The sequence below is a fragment of the Sphaerodactylus townsendi genome, linkage group LG06 (assembly GCF_021028975.2).
Source record: "Sphaerodactylus townsendi isolate TG3544 linkage group LG06, MPM_Stown_v2.3, whole genome shotgun sequence".
NCBI classification, from domain to species: domain Eukaryota; kingdom Metazoa; phylum Chordata; class Lepidosauria; order Squamata; family Sphaerodactylidae; genus Sphaerodactylus; species Sphaerodactylus townsendi.
The window spans coordinates 110,551,379-110,574,146 of record NC_059430.1 but is presented as its reverse complement, the minus strand read 5'-3'; the positions used below and the strand labels follow the sequence as shown (position 1 = coordinate 110,574,146).

The window sequence follows — 22,768 nt, the reverse complement described above, 5'->3', positions numbered from 1 at the left end:
GAATTTGACTCCTGTGCTTTACAGGGTGGTGCAGTAGCTAGGGAGTCAGACTAGTGTGTACAAGACCTGTGCTCAAATCCCCATTCTGCCATGAAGCTCATGGTCTGGTCTTCGGACAGAGCCCCTCAGCTTAGCTCCTTGACATGAGAACCATGTGCATCACCTTGACCTTTGCACCAGAAAGGCAGGAGGAGAATGTACTAGATAGAGCAGGGCGGCCCTGGATTCTTCCTTAGTAATGCCCAGAAAGAGGTTGTGTAGATCTGTTTTTGTTGATTTGGGACCAGCAGAGGGACAGCACAGACCAGTCTATTAGCATGCAGGTAAATATTTAGTGCTGTGATGTCCTCATACGAGACTGGGGACAGAATGTAGCTACCTGAGCCACATGGGTGACACATAACTCTGTTCCAATTAAGCATGAGCAGATGAGCTGTTATTTCAAGCTGAGCTAAGCAATAAACCCCCTCCAAACACTGAACAGATGCCGGATGTGACTGGGGATGAGGGCGTAGATACATGTACTCCGCTTTTATCAACAAACTCTCTCCCCTAAAAAAAAAAGAAGACAGAAATTATGTATGCAGAGGAGCCGTCGTGACTATGATCGGTTGGTTTCCATCAGGTTCCTAAAAATTTTAAATACGGGAGTAATCACGCCTAGGCTGGCATCGTTGCACTGAAACAGCCCTCCTTCCGAGGACAATTTAATTAGAACAGCTCCAGCTGCGAGCGGCTTGCCTCTTTATGAAGAAATTAAACAACGCTAGCGATGCTAACGTTTCCTCAGTGATAGATAATGCTTGTGCAAGAACTTCGGCGTGGGTCTGGGTCATACCGGAACCTGGTGGGGGCTCCTAATGGTTCTTTTACAACTTGGAATTACATGCTTCAAAGCCCGATCCCCTCCAGCCTTACCTGGCAAAAATGAATTAAACTGCTGTAGTGTTGTGGAATTGAGAGCTTGTGGATTGCTGGGAGCCTTTCTTGGCTGTTTCATTCTCTCTGTTTTCACGTTGATCAAGAGGTGATTAGGAGGCGATCCAAAAACCCACAAGAGCAACTTGAGTGTACTTTCCAGGATCTCTTCTCACTTCCTACTCCAAATGCATTGCACGTGTCTTCGCAATCCTTCCCATACCCCCATTCCTGTTAAAAAATATGTGGTTCCAGGGAGATCGGCTGTTTGCAGCTACATTCTTGGCTTATGTCCAGTAAAGGGTGCGCCGTGGAGCCTTTGGATGAGGGCACGTGAGACACCAGACACCTCGGCACCTTTTTTATTATTAAGTATTTATTTTATTTGTTTTATGGGAAGGCTTCCCCTTGTGGGCTCAGGGCGGCATGTTGATAATAGTAAAAGCATTAGTATCCAAAACTGTATTTCTGCATTCAGACAGCGCGACAAAATCAGCATTTGCTGGCTAGCAGCAAACCCAGATTGGAAGGAAGGATCATTGGCTGCTTTGTGAGCTGCGGTTTGTGTTTACTGTGGTTTGCTGCAACATCTGCAATGCCACGCCTCCTCTTCCCTACATTTTACTTATTTTATTCATTTTATATGCCACCTCTCCCCATAGGAGCTCAGGATGGTGTACAACATCAATAATAACAATATAAGCACTAAAATCCATCACTGAATCTTGGCACTGTGATTTCCACTAAGGGATGATTGTTAAATTTAAGCTATACCCCTTAAAACTACTATTCACACCAGTATTGAGAACGAATATATGTGAATGGTAAAGAACAAGATAAGAGTTGGGATTTATACTCTGCCTTCATCTTCTGTAAGGAGTCTCAAAGCGGCTTAGACATTCCTTCCCTTTCTTTCTCCACAACACACACCTTGTAAGGTAGGTGGAGCTGAGAAAGTTCTGAGAGAACTGTGACTACCCAGCAGGCTTCATGTGTAGGAGCAAATAAATACATCCAGTTCGCCGGATAAGAATCCACCACTCTTAACCACTACACCACAGTGGCCCCAATATTTCCAGCTTTCCACCAGATTTTTATCCCTTCTTTGCTCCAGGGAACTCAGATCAGTGTACTCGATACTGTGATTGTCTTGTTTTGGCTGTTGGTTGTTTTTATTGTTTTGTTGTGGCTTTGAGCTAATTGGCAACAAAAATAACAGTACACAGTTCTTCGTTCCATGCTGAATCACAACCCTGCTTTTCTCTTATTAATTGATCTTGTATCGTTCTCTTTCTCCGTGTTTTGTTGCAAACCCTCTGCTTTTAGTCTCAATGAAAGTAGGTTAAGAACATTCTAAAACGCAATCAGGGTCAGCCCTTCTTAGTATTTGGATGGAAGACCACCAAGGAAGTCTAGGAAACTCTGGGTGGCATGTATAATCTCCCTCTTGATCTTCATGACAGCCCTGTGAGGTAGAGTTAGAGGGGGAGGAAGAGAGACCCAGGTTTGCCCATTGAGCATCATGACAAATTGTGGATTTGAACCCAGTTTTCCAGAACTTCAGCACCGGTAGCTTTTCCTCAAGTCTCTTGAGGAGTAGAGTGGTCTTAACCTGCTGTTGCTGCTTTTAAATATATAAGTTTGTTTCTTTTGAATATGTATTATTCTGATTAAATTTTTTAATACGCTCCCACTGTATTTATGTCCATATTATTGCACTTTTATAGCACATTATAGTGTTATGATATTGTCGAGGTTATTTGTATTTTTACGGGCTTACCGTCAATTGCTTTGAGTGCCGAAAAGCAGGGTCACAATCGAAATAAACTTTGGGGGGGATGACGTTTTCATTATTACTTTCCAAAGCCATTGGAAGATGCCTCATTGGCTCCAGCTAACTTTTTCAATTGTGTGTGTGTGTGTGTTGAGAATCCATTTTGTCCTTTTGCGGATGTTTCAGCCTGTCAGTCTTACCTCTAGCTCTGAAAGAAAGAAAAAGAAACCTCCTCTATTGTGTGGGGTTGCGAAACAACTACTAGGAAAATAAATTGCATGGTTCTAATTCATTGGGATGTAGTACATTGTGTGGATGCATTTCATAAAAATGTTTCTTGGAGGGGGCTAGGCAGTGGTTTCAACAGTGGCTGAACACATTCAGCTACCAGGGAGGACTCTTGGACCCCTTCCATACAGCACAGGCAGAGCAGGTTGTAGTCAGCTGTCGCACCTTCGCATTGAGGCACATCTCTTTTTTTTAACTTACCTCCTGCCACTCCGTAGCTACTGGGCAGGCAGGCATGGATCCCCACAGCCATGCTGACACGAGACGTCCCTGTGATCCTGTGTGGCTACGCGGCTGCTAGGCGGGACTTTTAAAAACAATATGAAGTGCGGCCAATGAAAGCACTTCCCGGCCAGCCATTCGCTCATGAATGGCTGCAACCCGGGTTTTACAGAAAGAATTGCAGATAGCACGATTCTCAACAAAACCGTTTCAGGGGACTTAACACGGGGCAGCCTCGCTTTAGGAGCAGGAGCCGTGTGAAGTTCCCCCCCCTTCCCCACCACAACCAGATTTCCCCCCGTCCCCAGATCAGGTTTATTGGCCCATGTGGAAGGGGCCCTGGTGTAAACAAAGACAGGGAATCCAGACTTCTTTGTGAATAGGAGAAGGGCAGCAAAATGTCTGTACTGGGATCAAAAGAACAGCAGATGGCATCTTTTTAGGTTTCTCTGTGGGCATCCTATAGGTCCACTTTGTCATATAGGAAAGTGATTTCTCAGATGGGAGGTCAATGCCAGCAGCTATAATGCGAGAAATAAGCTATTTGTTTTCTTCTGCATGACAGGTTGAGGTAGAAGGATGCTGGCTGAAGGGGAGGAGCTAAAGGCTCTGTGATAGAGCCTCTGCTCAGCATGCAAAAGGGCCCAGATCCAAATCCCAAAATACACAAGGCTGTCTTCTACTGAATCAGACCAGTGGCCTGTTGTCTACCCAGAATAGCAGTGGCTGTCCCAGAGCTCAGCTCAAGGGCTTTCACCCCACCTTTTAAGTGGAGAGGCTGGGTAGTGAACCTGGGATCTTCTGCAGACCAAGCAGATGCCCTCCCACTCAGCCACGGCCCCTGCCCAATCAGAATTTCCAGTTAGAGAGATCAGGTGAGTAGACCATTGATTAATGCAGTGGTTCTCAATCTGGGGGTCGGGACTCCTTTGGGGGTCGAATGACCCTTACACAGGGGTCGCCTAAGACTCTCTGCATCAGTGTTCTCCATCTGTAAAATGGATAAATGTTAGGGTTGGGGGTCACCACAACATGAGGAACTGTATTAAAGTGTCGCAGCATTAGGAAGGTTGAGAACCACTGGATTAATCAATGGTGTGATTCTCTATAAAGCAGCTTCGTGCATTTCCATGTGGTGCCTCCTCAAAGAAGCAACTGAACAATTAAATATTGGAGAAACACTGTATTGGGGGGGGGGAATAGAAGAAAGAACCTTCAAAATAATATTGGTGTTTTGGTGTGCTTTTCCTTCCAGGTTAAAAGACATCAGTTTGAGTGAGCTGGGAGCTTCTGGTGTCCACGTAAGAATGCTTGCAGCCCCTATCAATCCATCAGACATCAATATGATTCAAGGTAAACAATTTATATATGAATCGTCTTTCAGTTAGTCTGATAATCACTCCATTTAGCTTAGTATTGTCAACTTGAAAATGCTGGGGGAAGAATTAGGACTAATAAAAGGAAACATTTTTTCACAGTGTGTGATTGGTGTTTGGATTATGTGCCACAGGAGGTGGTGATGGCCACTAACCTGGATAGCTTTAAAAAGGGCTTGGACAGATTTATGGAAAAGAAGTCGATCTATGGCTACCAATCTTGATCCTCCTTGATCTGAAATTGCAAATGCCTTAGCAGACCAGGTGCTCAGGAGCAGCAGCAGCAGCAGAAGGCCATTGCTTTCACATCCTGCATGGGAGCTCCCAAAGGCACCTGGTGGGCCACTGCGAGTAGCAGAGTGCTGGACTAGATGGACTCTGGTCTGATCCAGCTGGCTTGTTCTTATGTTCTTATATTCTTACTCTGGCAGCTGCTTTCCAGTGTCTTGGTCAAAAAGACCCATTTGCCCAACAAAGTTCTGCTACCAAAGTTCCTTTGAGGAATGCCAAAGATTCCACCTAGGGCCACGAATTCCACCAAGTATTTTGTCTTTAAGTCTTTCGTGAGAAATGTGGACCGCTAATAAAGTTAGTAAATTTCTGTGTGAAACTGCACAGTTCCATGTGGTCGTAGAAATGCTTTGCCCAAGCTGAACACCGTTGCAGCTGAGATCACAACCAGATTTGTAAGAAGTGACTCTTGTTCCTGGCCATCCCTGTTTTACTGGCAAAACTACTTTGCTTCTCTGGAAACCAAAGTTTTTCTAAGATTTGCTGTAGAAGCTGCTTTTAAAAATATTTGCAACAGATTGTACAAACATACTACTCAAGTGGTGTGAATGATGCAAACAGGATGAGGATATAAAAGCAGTGGATGTTTGACTGCAAAGTACAGAGCAGCAGCAAATAAATCTGCAGTTTGTTTGAGTATCTGTATAAGTGGCCCTGACCTGGATGACCCAGCCTGATCTCATCAGCACTTGCTAGCTAAGCAGGGCCAGTCCTGGTTTGTACTTGGATGGGAAACCACCAGGTTGCTACATAGAGGCAGGCAATGGCAAACCACTTCCTAATGTCTCTTACCTTGGAAACCCTAGAGTCTCCGTAAGTTGAGAGTTCCACTGTTCGACAGTGGAATTCACTGCCTCAAAGAGTGGTGGAGTCTCCTTCTTTGGAAGTTTTTAAACAAAGGCTGGATCAGCATATGTCGGGAGTGCTTTGATTTTGTGTTCCTGCATTGCAGGGGGTTGGACTTGATGACCCTTGTGGTCTCTTCCAACTCTATGGCGGTTTCTGCACAGGCTGAACGCAACGGTTTCACCCCTGTAAAACACCATTTTGGCGGGGAGCCTTCGCACAGGTGCCGCTGTCAAATCGATGCAGCAGCGCTCTGTGCCTGCCAAAATGGTTTTTCGAAACTCGCTTGGGGAGAGAGTTTTCCTGCAAACACTGGCTTCCATCCGCTGCCATGCGAACAGCAGCGGGTGGAAGCCGGCATTTTCCCCTCCCCTCCCCAGCCCCAAACGCCTCCTTACCTTCTGCTGGCAGCCGTCGCTCTGTCATCATTCTGAGGAAGGAAGGGGACACGCCCCCTGACCTCCGGTGCTTCAGCCGTCTCTCTGGCCATGGGGGCGTGTCCCCTTCCCTCCTCAGAGTGACGACAGAGCGATGGCTGCCAGCAGAAGGTAAGGAGGCATTTGGGGCTGGGGAGGGGGAAATGCGGCTGTGTGGAGCTTGCTCCCACAGCTGCGCATCCCATGGGGCCGTTTGTGCAAACGGCCCCAGAGCCTGCATCGGCATGATTAATGCCGATGCAGGCTCTCTCCCTTGGCTGTGCAGAAACAGCCCATGATTCTATGAGAGCAACTTGATGGCACTTTTCACTTCCACATAAGCTGTTAAGTGATGTTGGCCAAGATGTGTAATTTTTAAATAATTACTGTATGTATCCATCCATCCAGTTCTGAAGATTGTGGAAGATGGGCTGGCAGTTTCTGTGGATTCTCCCCTCCCACTGCAGCTGCTCCACTTTGCCTTTATGCTGTCTTGTGGCCCTAGAACAAGAGGGCTTTTGGGGGGGAGGGGAAGGCAGTCAAGGGAAGAATGCATGAGCAGCAGTTTGCAGAAGCAGCAAAGTCCCTATCTACGAGGTCCACTCATGAATGTATCTCAGAGTGCAGTGGCTGTTCTAGGATGAAGACCTACCTCCATATTCCCAATCAGCCATTGAAGTTTAACAGAGTGACTTTGGGCCAGTGAAGCCCAAACGGAGAGGGAGATTTCAGACTCCATCCCGGCAGAAGGGTGAAAGTGGAAAGAGTAATCTAGTCCTGATTGTGTTGCAGGGTTGTATGCTGTTCTCCCAGACTTACCTGCAGTTGGGGGGAATGAAGGAGTTGGGCGAGTGGAGAAAACTGGCATTGGCGTGACCTCGCTAAAGCCTGGTGACTTGGTGATCCCGGCAGATGCAGGACTTGGTAAGTTGAATTAATTTTTTTGAAAAAGTTTTAAATAAAAGATTAAAAATGGAGAGCCAGCATAGTATAGTTAAGAGCAGGTAGATTCTAATCTGGAGAACCGGATTTGATTCCCCACTCTTCCACCTGAGTGGCAGAAGCTTATGGTGAACCAAATGTGTTTCCGCACTCTTACATTCCTGCTCGGTGACCTTGGGCTAGTCACAGTACTCTTAGGACTTTCTCAGCCCCACCTACCTCACAAGGTGTCTGTTGTGGTGAGGAAGGGAAAGGAGCTTGTAAGCCACCTTGAGTCTTCTTACAGGAGAGAAAAGTTGGGGTATAAATCCAAACTCTTCTTCTTACTTAAAGCAAAATCAAAAATGAATTGGAATGTCTTCCCTACAGGTAAGTTGAAAAGAAAAGGAAATGTACCCTTTAATGGCCATAACCTGTTCTTTACCTGTTCCCACTTAGGAATGTCCCTTCTTTTCCCCAGTGTAACCCATCTTGAAAGGTTTCTAAGAGCTAGTGGGTCACCTTCAACTTTAGCTTGAAGTTCTCAGAAAGAACGTTAGGAACCTCTTTATCTTGTCCATCAATTGAGAACACAATGATAAGGGAGAGAGAGGCAGTGTTCTTTGGTGGATGGATTTGACTCTTGGAGACCTGCATAGGAGACCTGCAATTCTTGGGCAGCCTTGCAGTGGTCAGCATGGTGTCGTGGTTAAGAGCAGGTGGACTATAATCTGGAGAACCAGGTTTGATTCTCCACTCTTCCCCATTAGCAGCGAATTCTTATCTGGTGAACCAGATTTTTTCTCCACTCCCTACACAGGAAGCCTGCTGGGTGACTTATGGCTGGGTGAATTATGGGTGAATTATGGCTAGCCATAATTCTCTTAGAACTCTCTCAGCCCCACCTACCTCACAAGGTGTCTGTTGTGGGGAGAGGTAGGAAAAGACGTTTGTAAGCTGCCTTGAGTCTCCTTACAGAAGAGAAAGGTGGTGTAGAATTCCAAACTATTATTCTTCAGGCAAATTACTTGAACCTAGTACTCATGGAACTGACCAACCTTTGCTTCTGCCGTGCTGCAAGATGTGGGAGTTCACTATTCTGCCCTTCCATGATATGACACAACACAGTCTTGCACATTTTTTAAAATTTAACTCACTTCATTTCTGCCCTGCCTTTCCTCCCAGTGGGCCTGGCATGTATTCTCAACCTGGGTTTCTTCATAGGGTGGTTGTTGTGTGGAAACAGAGTGGAGAACAATATTCTTACCCAACTGGGGGAAAAGCAGGAAAAGACAGACAGACAGACAGACAGACAGACAGACAGACAGTGTGGTCCAATCAGCATGTGTCATTCTCCTCTCCACCATTTTATCAGCACAGGTACCCAAAGAATTGGTCAGGGTGAGAATGGGAGGAAGCCAGCAGACTTCCGTGGCACAGAGGGGATTTGAACCTGGCTCTCCCAGATCCCAGTCTAACACTGTAACCACTGCACCACACTAGATTTCTGTGGTTTCATCCAGACATAGGTCCCCTTACCTTTAGCATGGTGGTTGCTTCCTGTCCCTTCTAGCCAGTCTGTAGGAACCAAATATTAAAACATTATTCCCTCTCTTAAGGGTCTGCAATGTAAGATTATGGCTAAAATATAGGCAGGAGGAGGTGTGGCCTTGCAGATGTTGCAGCAGACTACAGTGAATATGTTCACAAATCAGCTCAGGATGCTTCCTTACAACCTGGGTGTGTGGCCAGCCAGCAAAACCTCAAATTTGTTGCCAGCCAGCAAACCCCAGTTTTGGGCTATCTGCATTTAGACAACGCAACTAACAGGCAGGTTGATCACCACATTTATGGTGATGTCTGACTTGCAACTGTTTCCAAATGTGAACATGTGCATTATTCTAAGGAACAGTGGCTGTGGATAGCAGCATACCCTTCTTGCTCTGATGAAAACCGTTTTTTCCAGCAGATTCAGAAACGAGGCTGCAGATCTGAGAATCTAGGCTTGATCTCTGAGACCCCAAACCTTTGCTTGCTATCTCTCACACTAATGCCTGAACTATCAAAATGAGCTCACGCGAGCAGATTCTTCATTCTGGAGAGGTGAAATTGTGAAGAGCGTGAAAGATACCTGGGGTAGCATATTTATTGTTACTGCTATCAGAGGCAAAGCAGCTGTGTTTTGCTCATTCTAGCTTCTTCCATATTACCAATATTACCTCAGCTTCACCTACCTCACAGGGCTGTTCTGATCAGAAGAGTAGGTTTTTATCCTCCACTTTTTTCTACTTCAAAGTGTCTTACAATCACATTCCCTTCCTTTCCCCACAATGGGCACCTTGTGAAGTTGGTGGGGCTGTTCTGAGAGAACTGTGACTAGTCCAAGGTCACCCAGCAGGCTTCACATGGAAGAATGGGGAATCGAACCGGGATCTCCAGATTAAAATCTGCCGTTGTTAACCACTACCCATGCTGTGCTCTCTAGCATCAGATGATGTGTGCTCTGAACTCTTTAAGAGCAGGGATCTGCACCCTGCGGCTCTCCAGATGTTCATGGACTACAAATCCCATCAGCCCCTGCCAGCATGGCCAATTGGCCATGAACATCTGGAGAGCGGCAGGTTGCATACCTCTGTTTTAGAGGAAGGGAGTGATTCCAGATTACTGGACAAAACTTTGCATTTGCCATCTCATGCCAAGCCAGACTTAGAAGAGTAAAAGAGAGATTGGAGACCAAGATCCTGGTCAAAAGCATCCTACAGAATGGTCCCAAGTGAGATATTTAGGTCTTAAGCAAAGCTGAAGTCTTTATTAACCCATCTAAAGACAGTGAAAGTAACATCAAGCAAATTACTATTGTTGCCATGTATGATTTTTTAAAAATCTCTGGAGCCCTTAACGTGTTTTTTTAAGACTTCTAAAAAACCTTGAACTGTAGATATGAAACTGGTTAGCTAACAGCAGCTTCTTCATCTGACTTGTGCTTCCCCTGTGCTGCAGGGACTTGGCAAACAGAGGCAGTGTTCAAGGAGGAAAAGCTTTTGAAAATGCCCCCAGATATCCCACTGGTATCCGCAGCCACCTTGAGTGTCAACCCCTGCACTGCTTTTCGGATGCTGTCTGATTTTGAGACCTTGAAGCCAGGTATGTATTTGACAGTTTACTCTGTAGTGTTCATATAAGCAATGACTCATTTTTTTAGCACATCCTCGGCCAAGTATTATTTTTCTCTAGCCTTGGGGACGAGAATGAACGGTTGATTTGTTACTTGGGTGCCCGTGTAGCTACAGCGGAAGCATTCAGTGACAAAAAGAACTGATGGTTTTAGTTTAAGGGAGAGAGAAGGGAGAGTTGCTCATAACAACATAATTCTGGCTCAGCAGAGCTGCCGTATTAGACAGGAACCCTTGAGGCACAGGCTGATGCCGAGAAGGAGCACTGGCGATCATTATGTGCTGGCTTCCAGAATGACCGGTCCTCCCTCCGTGAGGTTCCTTAGACACAGAGCACTCAGCTTATTATTACAGATGGGGCTTCTGCCTCTCCTTCACCTCCACCTGTTGGGTTGCACAAAGTCAGCATCCATTCTCGTTTTACGGGGATGGAAATGCTAGACTTTCAGTACAGAAGATGGGAAGAATTGGGAGTACAGATGACTTGGACAGCATCGGTTCTCCCTCCTTGTTGACTCTTGGTGGCTGCTTCTTGGCTGTGACTCAGTCACCCCATCCCAAGGAAAAGGCTTTCTAAATCTAGCTTCTTCCACATGTGGTGCAGGATTCCCCACCCTGCACCCCACTCAAGTGACTTTTGATAGCCAGGAATGGAGAGGAATTGACGACAGTTTTATTCTTACCTGCAGCCTGAATAGCCCAGCTTAGCCCAATCTTATCAAATCTAGGAAGCTAAGCAGAGGTAGGCCTTGGTTAGTACTTTGATAAGAGATCACCAAGGATGTCCAGGGTTGCTAAATTAAGGGCAGACCAGCATGGTGTAGTGGTTAAGAGCAGCAGACTCTAATCTGGAGAACAAGGTTTGATTCCCTACTCCGCCGCATGAGCAGCAGACTCTAATGTGGTGAACCAGGTTTGTTTTCCCTGCTCCTCCGCAAGAAGCCTGCTGGGTGGCCTTGGGCCCGCAACAGTTCTCTCCAAATTCTCTCAGCCCCACCTACCTGCCTCACAAGATGTCTGTTGTGGGGAGAGGAAGGGAAGGAGTTTGTAAGCCTCTTTGAGATCCCTTGAAAAGGTTGAGAAAAAAACAGTATAAAAACCAGCTCTTCTTCTTGTCCGTTCAACCCCTCATATACACCAGTGGGTTCTTTTTCGTTTGTTACCGATCAGTGATCGTTTGAACCTCAGCATCCACGCTAACAGTCAGCTCTGCCACACCACTAACAAGAGCCAAGTCATTGTCAAAGCCTTTCACGGCTGGAATCTATGGGGTTTTTGTTGTGAGGCCCAGAAACCCCACTGGATCCAGCCAGAAAATGTGACTGGATCCTCTGAAGATGCCAGCCACAGATCCAGGTGAAATATCAGGAGAAATTGCTGCTGGAATATGGCCATACAGCCCGGAAACCCTACAACACTCAAGTGCTAAGTTGCTTTTTCCTTGGTGCAGCAACAGGGCGACCAAACTACTTCCCCACTTTTAGAGCAGGCCCTTCCAATAAGGAATAAAGGACACTGATGAGTTGGTGTTAGGGCTGATGCGGCTGCCCCTTCTTTCTCATCTTCCACAGCTGTTTTGAGAATGAAAGATAACAACCGAGTTTAAAGCTAGAGCCGCATCTTTTTGTCTGCAGGAGATTCTGTCATCCAAAATGCAGCCAATAGCGGAGTGGGACAGGCTGTCATCCAGATTGCTGCAGCCAAGGGTATCAAAACAATAAATGTGGTCAGAGATAGGTGAGTGTCTTTTCAGAACTGCTCTCTTCCTGGACAGGTTGCCTATTTGGAGAACTTGGAGCAACCTTCTGTTTTTTACCCTGTCCAGCTCACTTTGATAACTGCTAGACAGTCTATCAGGGACAGGAGAATTTGCTGAGGGGTAATTCTGAGGTCATGTTTACAGGTTCCATATTTCAGGCCCTGATTTACACGTTTTATGCTGACTCGATCTCATCCTATTTTGGAACAGGGTAGGCCTTGGTTAGTACTTGGATGGGAGATTGCCAAAGTAGTCCAGAGTTGCTACACAGAGGCAGGCAGCAACAAACCTTTTTGGTTCATCACTTGCCTTGAACACTTACAGGGTTGCCATAAGTTAGCTGCAGCTTGAAGACACTTTCCAACACCCTGTATTTCAGACATACCATGCGTTGCTCCCATCCATGGGATTAAAAATAAGTCTGGTTGTTTTAAGCCTTACTGTTACTGGCTGAATACAGAAAGTGTTTGTAATGCCACTTTCCACACTGTATGGATTTGCATTTTGAGAACTCATCTCATGTGGCAAATGAGCCCTTCTCATTTCTAAAACGCTGAAGTTGTTTTGATGTTTTTTGTTTGATTGTTTTACTTAGTACAGGTATTGATGTCACACTTTGCTGTTCTGTAAACAACACAAAGCAGCTCACGGTTAAATATATGGTGATGGAAAGTGCCATGAAGTCACAGAAACTTACAGCAACCTGTAGGGTTTTCAAGGCAAGAGATGTTTGCAGGTGGTTTGCCAGCTTGAGACTTTTGTTGGTCTCCCATCCAAATACTTACCAGGGCCGATCCTGCTTAGCTTCCAAGATCTGAAAAGATCAGGCTAGCCTGAGCCATCCAGGTCAGAGCAGCTAAATACATATCATTAAATAAAAACAACAACAAAGAGAATAAAAACTGGATCAGTCCTTTCCACTGGTACAGCTTTTTAAAAAGAATGGTTTTCTCTGGCCTCGGGGCTCATGAGAAGTGGGCTCTTAGAAATGTTCAAGAGTCATTTTACATCTGGTAGACAGCAGGGGGTCTGGGCATGTTGAAAAGGGAAACTGTATTCTTTGTTGGGTGGCCAGCAAACAGGAACAGGTGTATAATTTTGGGGGGTGGAGGGCTTTAGGAAGAACACCCATACTTGCCAAGGTACAAAAAGATGGTGGGGAGACCCCTTTGTGGACAAAAATACTCTTAATGTGAAGTTTCCCTTCCCTTTTGGGTAAATTGGAAGCCAGGGAAATTGTCAGGTTCTTTATTTAAAGAACAGTCTGGGCTTTTTTACTTCTCCGCTCTGTTTTTTTTCCAGTTCATCTCCTATTTTCAATTTCCTGCTTTATGCCTTATCTTTGCTTTAGAATGTAATTCTGCAAGAAGGGCATCCAAGTAATTTTCTGTATGTACAATACCATAATAATATTGTTAATATTGCACCTGCTATTAATAATAGTAACAGTTGTAGTGCAAAATAGATCTTGCCCTTTTATATCAAAATATTGTGCGGGACGGGGTGGCCTCTAGCTGCATAATTTTTGGTAATTTTTCAGCTATGTTCCAGTCCTTGGGCCATGTCAGCCAGAGATAAATATGGAAATGTCCAGTTAAAAGGGATATTTCTGGGGGAAAGAAGCTTTAGTTCAGTGGTAAAATGGATGCTTTGCATGCAAAAGGTCTCCGGTTCAATCCCTGACATGTCCAATTAAAGGATCTTGAGGAAAAGATACCGAGACAGACTTTCCTGTGCCCAAGACCTTTCCAGTCAGAATAGATAATATTGAGTTAGGTGGACTGTTGGCCCATTTCGGAAGGTTACAGCTTGGTATGTTCGTTAGAGCAGAGTGACAGGAAGATCTTGTCCAGTGGTTATTAACCCATTTCTGGAGCAGAATGTGCCAGACATCTAATTCAGCAACTGGCCAGTGGTTTCCCCAACAACTGAGACTAGGATTGCAAGGCTTTCTTCTCTCCATGCACAATGAGAGCAGGCGTACTCTAATCTGGAGGAACCGGGTTTGATTCCCTGCTCTGCTGCCTGAGCTATGGAGGCTTATCTGGGGAATTCAGATTAGCATGTATACTCCAACACATGCCGGCTGGGTGACCTTGGGCTAGTCACAGTTCTTCTGAGCTCTCTCAGCCCCACCTACCTCACACAATGTTTGTTGTGAGGGGGGAAGGGAAAGAAGTTTGTAAGCCCCTTTGAGTCTCCTTACAGGAGAGAAGGGGGGATATTAATCCAACTCTTCTTCTTTTTCTTCTTCACAAAGGGCATACAGGAGGCTGTTCTTGAGAACAAGAATTCTCAATTGGTTCTCTTATACGTGTCAATGTTGATATCCCCCCCTAAGCTTTTAAAGACACAGAACCAGGAGAAGTTTTGGAATCGACTCTGCCACTCTCAAATCCTTAGCCATCAGTTTCCCAAACTCTCGTTTAGTTCTTTGTGAATATTTCAATGCTAGGTTCCGGTTTTTCTGATCCCTTTCACGGCTGCTGAGCAAGCCTGCTTTTTCCATTGTTCTTTGGTCATTCATAAATCAGGCCTAAAATCGTTAAAAATACTATCCCCTTATCAGCTGTGTATCCTGCATGGCACTAGATTTGATTTCTCTGGAGGCTCTTTTACTTTTCTATCTGCTAAAGTTTCCAGTGCTGTTGATTACATAGCAATCTCACCACCATTGTTGTGCCTCGTGATCTGTTTTGAAGTTGGCGACAGAGCCAAGACTGATCATTGTCCTCTGAGACTCCATTTAGGCTTTAGAAATAATGGCTCTTTCCTCACAAGTTGTTTAGAACATTTCCAGAACAATAATGAAACATTTCCTCCTCGGACACTTCAGTTTTCCCCATTGGTGCTGGAAATGTTTCATTCGTCTTTTACACTTTTAGCATGATGTTTTCCACTGAAACATTTCCAAGCTAGCTTCCCTTGCGGTGCGGTCATACTTAAAATGTTTTATCTTTCCTACCAAAAAGCCTGACATTTTTCCATGCCCCTGGGCTGTTGCCCGGCTTTCCCCTAGGTATCCCATTCCTTTCCCCCTTGCTTGTTCATTTTTGTCATTTTGTGCAGGGCTTTAAAAAAAAATTTTGGGTGGTAGAAGAAGGTTTGGTGGTAGAAAAAGAAAGGGGTGTGATTTGAGGACGTAATTTCGTATGGGTTTGACAGATGTCCTCTTCAAATGGAAGCCCAAATCTCGGGGAAGGATTGATACTTGAATTTCAGTATGAACCATCTTCCTTTCTCATTGGAGTTTGAAACGGAATGAATTGCCAAACCTCTCTTATGACTTACCCACCTTGTCACCCTGATCCCCAGTTACTGAATCAGAGGTCTCATTACATCATTAACCTTTGGCAGGTCCCCAGGTGAGGATTTGACTCCTCCCAAACTTTACAAATCTTTTCCTGACTTGTGGCTCCCAGTGTTAGCTAAAGGTGTCCTTCCATCAGCTGGCAAATCAAGCATTATGATTCCTGCCTTTAAGAAGGGAAACAAATCAGAATTATCCTCAGAATTATATACTGAATATTGCTTCTAGATCAGAGGTCTGCAACCAGGGGCTGATGGGAATTGTAGTCCATGAACATCTGGAGAGCCACAGGTTGCAGACCCCTGTTCTAGATTATACATCAAACACCTTTTACTTAAGTTAGAGGATTGGTATGTCTCTAACAATGTTATCCATCCACATCAAACTGGCTTTAGAAAGGGGCAAAGTACCATTGACCACTGCCAAATATTACATCGTTAGGAAGTAATTCCATAATTCCAGGGCACGCCGCCATTGGGCTAAATTGGCCATGCTGGCAGGGGCTGATGGGAATTGTAGTCCAAAAACATCTGGAGTGCCAAAGGTTCGCCACCACTGAGCTAGCCTTTCAGAGTATCAAAGGGCCTACAAAAGCTGTATATGTGGCCTTTGTAGATTTGGCAGCAACTTTTGATTCTATTGATAGAAGCAGTCTCTGGATGAAGCTAGCTAGAACATTTGTTATTTCTTATATGGGAGCTGCACATTGCTGTTTATGCCAAAGTAGGGTTGGTACTTCAGATTCCCTAACTGAGGATATTCTAATCCAGTGGTTCTCAACCTGGGGGTCGCGACCCCTTTGGGGGTCCAATGACCCTTTCACAGGGGTCGCCTAAGACTCTCTACATCAGTGTTCTCCATCTGTAAAATGGATAAATGTTAGGGTTGGGGGTCACCACAACATGAGGAACTGTATTAAAGGGTCTCAGCATTAGGAAGGTTGAGAACCACTGTTCTAATCCTTGGCAAGGGGTAGGGGAAAAACAGAGCTGTGTGTCCCCCCCCCCCCCCCCCCCGCCAGCTTTTTAACTTGTATTTAAATGACATTGTCCCAAGGTTTTCCAGCCCAGAGTTTCCCTCCTTCAGTAGGATCCCAGAACATTTCTGTCCTCTTATATGCAGGTGACATGGTTTTAATTTCTTACAGGCCTAAAAAGGTTATTGCATAAATTAGACAATTATAGTAACGAAGAGTCCCTTAATACAAACCACACTAAGACCAAAGTGGTGGTATTTAGAAAAACACCATTGAAGTTTCATTGGCGTATACACAAGAATTCTGGCAACAATACAGTCACCAGCCAATGAAATACTTCCCCTTTCCTTCTGTGCAGTTTGGCATGGTAAACAACAAAGGTTAACTCCAGCTGGATCCATTTTATTTGTCCTTCCTGTCCAGACCCAACCTCCAGGAGCTTGTAGACAGATTGAAATCCCTTGGAGCTGATCATGTCATCACAGAAGAGGCGTTAAGGAAGCCAGAAGCAAAAGATTTGTTTCAGGTATTTATCCTAAATCCAGTTCGTTTGGGAATCATAAATCAAGTTTGAGATTGACTCAACATATCAGATCATCAAGTATTCAGCAACTGGCTGTGGGCGCTTTCACACATCCTGAATAATGTACTTTCAGTTCACTTTTTTGCGAATGGATTTTCCTATTTCACACAGTGAAATCCAGTTGCAAAGTGGATTGAAAGTACATTCTTCAACGTGTATGCAAGACACTGTGGAGTAACCAGTGATGAGACAGATGTATTTCGGTAATTTCTAGGTTCCATTGGAAACAAGGATTAACTTCTTATATACTGTCAATCTGACTCACGGTTCCCATATAAGATGAGCTCTGCTGGATCAAACGTTAGATGCGTCTTCGTCCTTATGAAAATTTAACCTGGTGCTCACGGGCATACAGGCAGGGCAGTAAAATCTAAGTCGTCCTTCGTCAACGTTAAAATCCCGCTTCAACAATCAAAAAAAAAAAATCATATGGTGGCAGGGCAGGGAGGTCTAAGCCGCCCTGCCATTCAGCCATCCCGCCTAATAATCAGCAGTAGTGCTCACGGGCATACAGGCAGGGCAGGGAGGTCTAAGCCGCCCTGCCATTCAGCCATCCCGCCTAATAATCAGCAGTAGATCTCTCCTCCTGGAAAACAATTCATCTCGCAGCGGAGTTTTGCATTATTTATTTATCGTAATGTAGTCAGCGCGAAATCAGTTAGCGCATGAATCCTCCCTTGGTTAATCTTCTGTGCCAAGCAAAATGTGTCAGTATTGAGGGTGAGAATCTCCATTAGAGATTGCAGGAATCCTGGCCCCGGAAGTTGGGAACTTTACTGACATTTGTTGCGCTGGTAGAAATATCGTAATTCATATTCCTTAAAAGGGCGTTCTTTTTCCTGCTGCAAATCTCCAGAAACGATCCCGTCTAGGAAAAAGTATTATTCCTACGCTAAAAACTCCTTTTCCCAGAACAGTCCCAATCCCGGCCCACTACTTAGCAACTTTAAAGCGCTGTTTGCCCCATATGCCCAGTCAGCCACTTCAGCACAACATTGTTAATTCTTTTCTCTTCATCAGAATCTTTGGGAACAGGAGTGCGAAAAGTAACACCGTTCTCGGTAAACACCGTTTTTTTTTTCTCTTTCTCCAGAAAATCCCAAAGCCCCTCTTGGCGCTAAATGGAGTGGGAGGGAAAAGCGCCACCGAGCTGCTGCGCCATCTGCAGTAAGTTGGACGGCTTGTATTTCGCTTGCTAGAGGCCTCTTTTTCGAACGGAGCGGGGATATTCCAGTCTACGCCCCTCGCTGTGCTGTCTTTCCGTAGTAAGATCCGCCCGGTTCGAAGCGTTATCCCTCAGTGCCTGCCAGCTTTCCGGCGCCCGCACGTTCCGCGTCATAAAGCGAAAAGGTACAAACTCCCAAAGACTTTAGACCTTACCACAATGTTTAAAAAATAAAATAAATCCTGCACGGATGTAGCTGCCTATAATGGTGCTGCACCCCACACCAATATCCAGCTCCCATCTTTTCCTCAGGAGCTAAGCTAAGTCCTTCTGGTTCCTACTTTCCTTCTGGTTTTTGCTTCCTAATCTCATAGCTGACTCCACCAACAGGCATAAAGGCACTATGGTTACCTACGGCGGGATGTCAAAACAGCCTGTCACAATCCCCGTGGTGAGTAGGTGTGAGATTTCTGATTGCATTGTTTTATTTTAAATTTTATTTTGCATGTCATCGATCCATCGGTTGGTTTCTTTATTGGTTAAAGTGTCAGAACAGGATCTGAGGGACTCAGATTTGAATCTCCTTTCTGCATGGAAGTCCACTGGATGACCTTGAGTCAGCCACAGATTCTTAATTTAACCTACCTCACAGAGTAACTGTGAGGATAAAATGAAGGGATGTTGTAAACTGCTTTGGGACTCCCGTTGGTGTGCATGGGAGGGTGTCAGTTAAATTAAATCAAAATTTTTCCACTTCCTAGCCACTCTAATCTGGAGAACCAGGTTTGCTTCCCTATTCCCTCATATGCTCCCTGTTGGGTGACCTTGGACTATTCACAGTTCTCTCAGAACTCTCCCAGCCCCATTTACTTCACAAGGTGCCTGTTGTGGGGAAGAGTTGGGGGAGAGAAGAGAAGGCAATTGAAACCTTTTTTGAGAAAAGTAGGGTATAAAACCCAGTTCTCCTCCCCTATCTTCCTTGGGCTTTGTCTTCCTCCCCCTCCGTCTTCTTCCTCTTCTAAGGAAAGAAGGCCAGTAGGTGCGGTTCAGTCTTACCCTACTTTATTGTCATAAGACCCTTGTGAGGTAAGCTAGGATAGGCTGATAGTGACTTCCCCCAGGTCACTAAGGGAGCTTCATGGGATCTTTGATGTCATAAACTCAGGTCTCCCTGCTACTAGTTGGACATATTAACTGCTATCTAACACTGGCTCTTGATTTACACAAATTCATTCCTATTACATTTCACCATCAGCACAGTCATTGCAAGCTACCATTTCTTCCTGCACTAACTATACAAAACTCTGTTACAATACTTCAATAAACTTCATTTCTCCTGCTTGCTTCTGCAGAGTGCCTTGATTTTTAAGGATGTAAAGCTCCGTGGGTTTTGGATGACTCAGTGGAAAAGAGACAATGCCCAGAGTAAGTGGTGGTATGTGTTGTTGGGCTCATTAAGGGCACCTTGAAAGAGGCTGTGCAAAGCTGCTTTCAAAACTGTCTACGAAAACAGTCAGATTTCAAGGCATCACTTCTACTGAGGTTCCTACTGATGCTCAGATTCAGTAGTTGAGCTAGATTCGAGTGCAGCTATGTCCTCAGAGACCAACAAGATTTCCAGGATAGAAGCTTATTAGAGTCCAAGTTATCTTTGTCAGATGAAGATATCTGAGATGGGACACTTTGAACACTTATATCCTAAAAATCCTGCTAGTCTCTACAGTCTTACTGGTCTTGAATCTTGCTCTTTTGCTGCAGACCAACGCAGCAATGCTTTGAAATGATGTGAGTAACTGGGTGCTTTTTGATGATCCCAGCACTTCAGGAGGGTATCTTATTGGTGCCAGAGCACCTAGAAGGCTTGTTGGAAAAACAGGAGGTTGATTTTTTAAAATCTACATCTCAGTGTTACATTGTTCGGTCAGTCACCCATAACCCTGAGTCTTTCCTGCCCTTTTTGACTCTGTGTAGTAATGGCAGACATCATCCTGTAGTCCAGATGTGGGAACTCCTGCCTCCAAGTTATCCCAGATTAAGTCACACAAAACTCACCCTGTTCCCCTCATGCCCAGAGGATTTTAAGTCCTGTGTCTGCCCACCCCCTTGCAGTTAACCACTCCCCTGTTTCTTGTTGTGTATCAGGAAAGAGACTTAGGATGAATATGGAGTTTAGTAGGGTGTTATGGGTTTTCCGGGTTGTATGGCCATGTTCCAGTACGGTGTTTCCCCAAAAATAAGACAGGGTCTTAATTTTTGCACCAAAAGATGCATTAGGGCTTATTTTCAGGGTAGGGGTTATTTTATAGGAAATACTGCACCTTCGCAATTCATTAAGGCGGGCTCTCAGCAGCCCCGTTGCTTCCTTGTCACGTGTGATGCAAGCTGCATCCTCATTGGCAGGGAGCACCCTGCTGGATCACACCATCCTGATCTGTAACCACCGGTAGGGCTTATTTTTGGAGTAAGGCTTATATTTTAAGCCTCCTCCAAAAATCCTGAAAAATCATGATAGGTCTTATTTTCGGGATAGGGCTTATTTTCAGGGAAACACAGTAGCATTTTCTCCTGACGTTTCACCTGTGTCTGTGGCTGGCATCTTCAGAGGATCCTCTAAAGATGCCAGCCACAGATGCAGGCAAAACGTCAGGAGAAAATGCTACTGGAACACGGCCATACAACCCGGAAAACCCACAATACCCTAGTGATTCTGGCCATGAAAGCCTTCAACAATATGAGGGATTTTTGTAAGTCCCCAACAATGTAGTGTAGCCGAAAGCGGAATACATTTCACCACAGTTAGAAAAGTATTCCTTCTCGGTCCTTACCAAAACTGGGGGTTTGGAGCCTGGCTTCAGCTCCTGTTTGTTTCCTGTTCTCTGTGAAGATTTTTCTATAGTGCCAAGCGGTGTGCATTGGTAACAAAAGCTTCATATCACTTCTCTGGCTGCGTTTAGCTTGGAGCCAGTTGTGTCACGGCTGGTGCATACCGCGCGGGTTGTTCCATTCCCCTAGCTCTGCCCTCTTAACACTGCGGCAATTTATTTTTCACGGCATCCCCTGAATAGCACTTAAATGAGCCAAGTTGAAATGCATTGGAGTTTGGTCCTTCTGATTCAGCACCCAGTAACTGAACTTGTCTGCATTGCTTGCGTGTCGGTCCTAGGCTGCTAAAACCAATTTTGTCATGCTCTACTCCCTCCCGGTATCAAGGCTGCCTAAATCTAAGGCTCATTCCGCACATGCAGAATAATGCACTTTCAAACTGCTTTCAGTGCTCTTTGAAGCTGTGCGGAATAGCAAAATCCACTTGCAAACAGTTGTGGAAGTGGTTTGAAAACGCATTATTTTGCGTGTGCGGAAGGGGCCTAAGATTGGCTCAGTCATGCCATTCTTCGCTTCTGACTTACAGACAAGGAGGAGCTGGACAGGATGATCGCCGACTTGTGCACCCTCATCCGGAAGGGCCAGCTCTCTGCTCCAGCCTGCCAAGAGGTCCCGCTGGCAGATTACCAATCAGCTTTGACGGCAGCCATGACACCGTATATATCAGCAAAGCAGATCCTCCTCCTGTGAAGCTGACTAAGTCGTCTGTGGTAGGTTCGGGTGGAAGTTCTCTCCCAGCTGGCTCCGACTGCCTCTGAAGACCGCAAGGGTTTGGATTTCTGCCGTTCCTGCTACGTCTCACAGCTGGAGGGCTTAAAAGAGCAAATGGCCCTAATTGCAGGCTGCGAATGTATAACCAAGATTGCAACAACCGCTAAGGTACTGGAGGCAAAGGCTCTGTGTTTGCGCAAGTAGGGAACGGTCATTGGTTTCATGGCAGAACAGAAATCTGAAAAACCTGCCTTCTGTTTTGGACCGGGTATCAGGACAGCTGGATGGGGATAACCATACACAAATATGGCTGTGTGTACAGAATCAGAGCACAACGTTCCAAATATTTTTATGAGCCTGTCCTATAGGGCTGTGTATAGTGTCTCTCACACGTCACCAGTTCTCTAACTCAGAGCACATTCTTTCCCCTTGCAGCAAACTATTGTCCAGCATAGCCCAGTTGACCCAAGTTCAAGAGCCTGTTTCTGCTTTTGGGGGCTTGGGTATTCTGAAATGCAGCATGCAAGCATTCTCCCTCTTCGAACAGCTTTTTAAATTTCTAGATGATAAAATCAGCAGCGGTGGCTTACAAAAGCTCCTTCTCTTTGCCCGTTCAGCTCAGGGCAGTTTTCTACAATAAAAGGATGCACACTATGAAAAACATCTCATTCCTATGTCTGAAAAATTCTGTCGGCTCGCTCCAATTACATTGCTGCCTCAAAACAGATATTCACTTTTGAGCCTTTCCCTCATCTTCAGTGTACTTCTAGCTTGCCTCGATATAGCAACATGCTTACAATTCGACAGGTGAGAGACACAAGATTGGCTTGCAAAAGCGCTATACAAATATAAACGGGGGGGGGGGGGGTTGATCCTCTTGTTGGCTTTACCTTCTAATGCAGTGGATAGGGAACCTTTTGGATTTGTTGTAATTCGGCGGTATCCGTCCTTCCGAAAATCCCCGTTGATTGCTTTGTCCCGTCAATCGTCGCCGCCGCGCCGAACAAAAGAGAAACAGTTCATTATATATTCATTTATTTTTTTAAAAAATACAATCCATTCATGTTTGATGCTGTGTATGATATAAAGGAAGTCAAATAATTAGACAAATGGCTCAAACAGGGAGAGCAGTTATTGTCGAGAGCTGGCAAACATT

The 22,768-nt window shown here is 45.2% G+C and overlaps 1 protein-coding gene across 1 annotated transcript in view; it reads left to right on the top strand.

Annotated features, from left to right (window-relative positions):
* The window catches only part of MECR (mitochondrial trans-2-enoyl-CoA reductase), a 33,182-nt gene extending 10,909 nt beyond the window's left edge, over positions 1-22,273 (top strand). Inside the window, exons 2-10 of the mRNA XM_048501972.1 lie at positions 4,458-4,555; positions 6,924-7,055; positions 10,053-10,196; positions 11,860-11,962; positions 16,694-16,796; positions 17,947-18,020; positions 18,409-18,469; positions 19,371-19,443; positions 21,428-22,273. Coding sequence (XP_048357929.1) covers positions 4,458-4,555; positions 6,924-7,055; positions 10,053-10,196; positions 11,860-11,962; positions 16,694-16,796; positions 17,947-18,020; positions 18,409-18,469; positions 19,371-19,443; positions 21,428-21,591 — 952 coding nt within the window. The 3' untranslated portion in view covers positions 21,592-22,273. The remainder of the gene's footprint in view (positions 1-4,457; positions 4,556-6,923; positions 7,056-10,052; positions 10,197-11,859; positions 11,963-16,693; positions 16,797-17,946; positions 18,021-18,408; positions 18,470-19,370; positions 19,444-21,427) is intronic.
* The last annotated feature ends 495 nt before the right edge of the window (positions 22,274-22,768 follow it).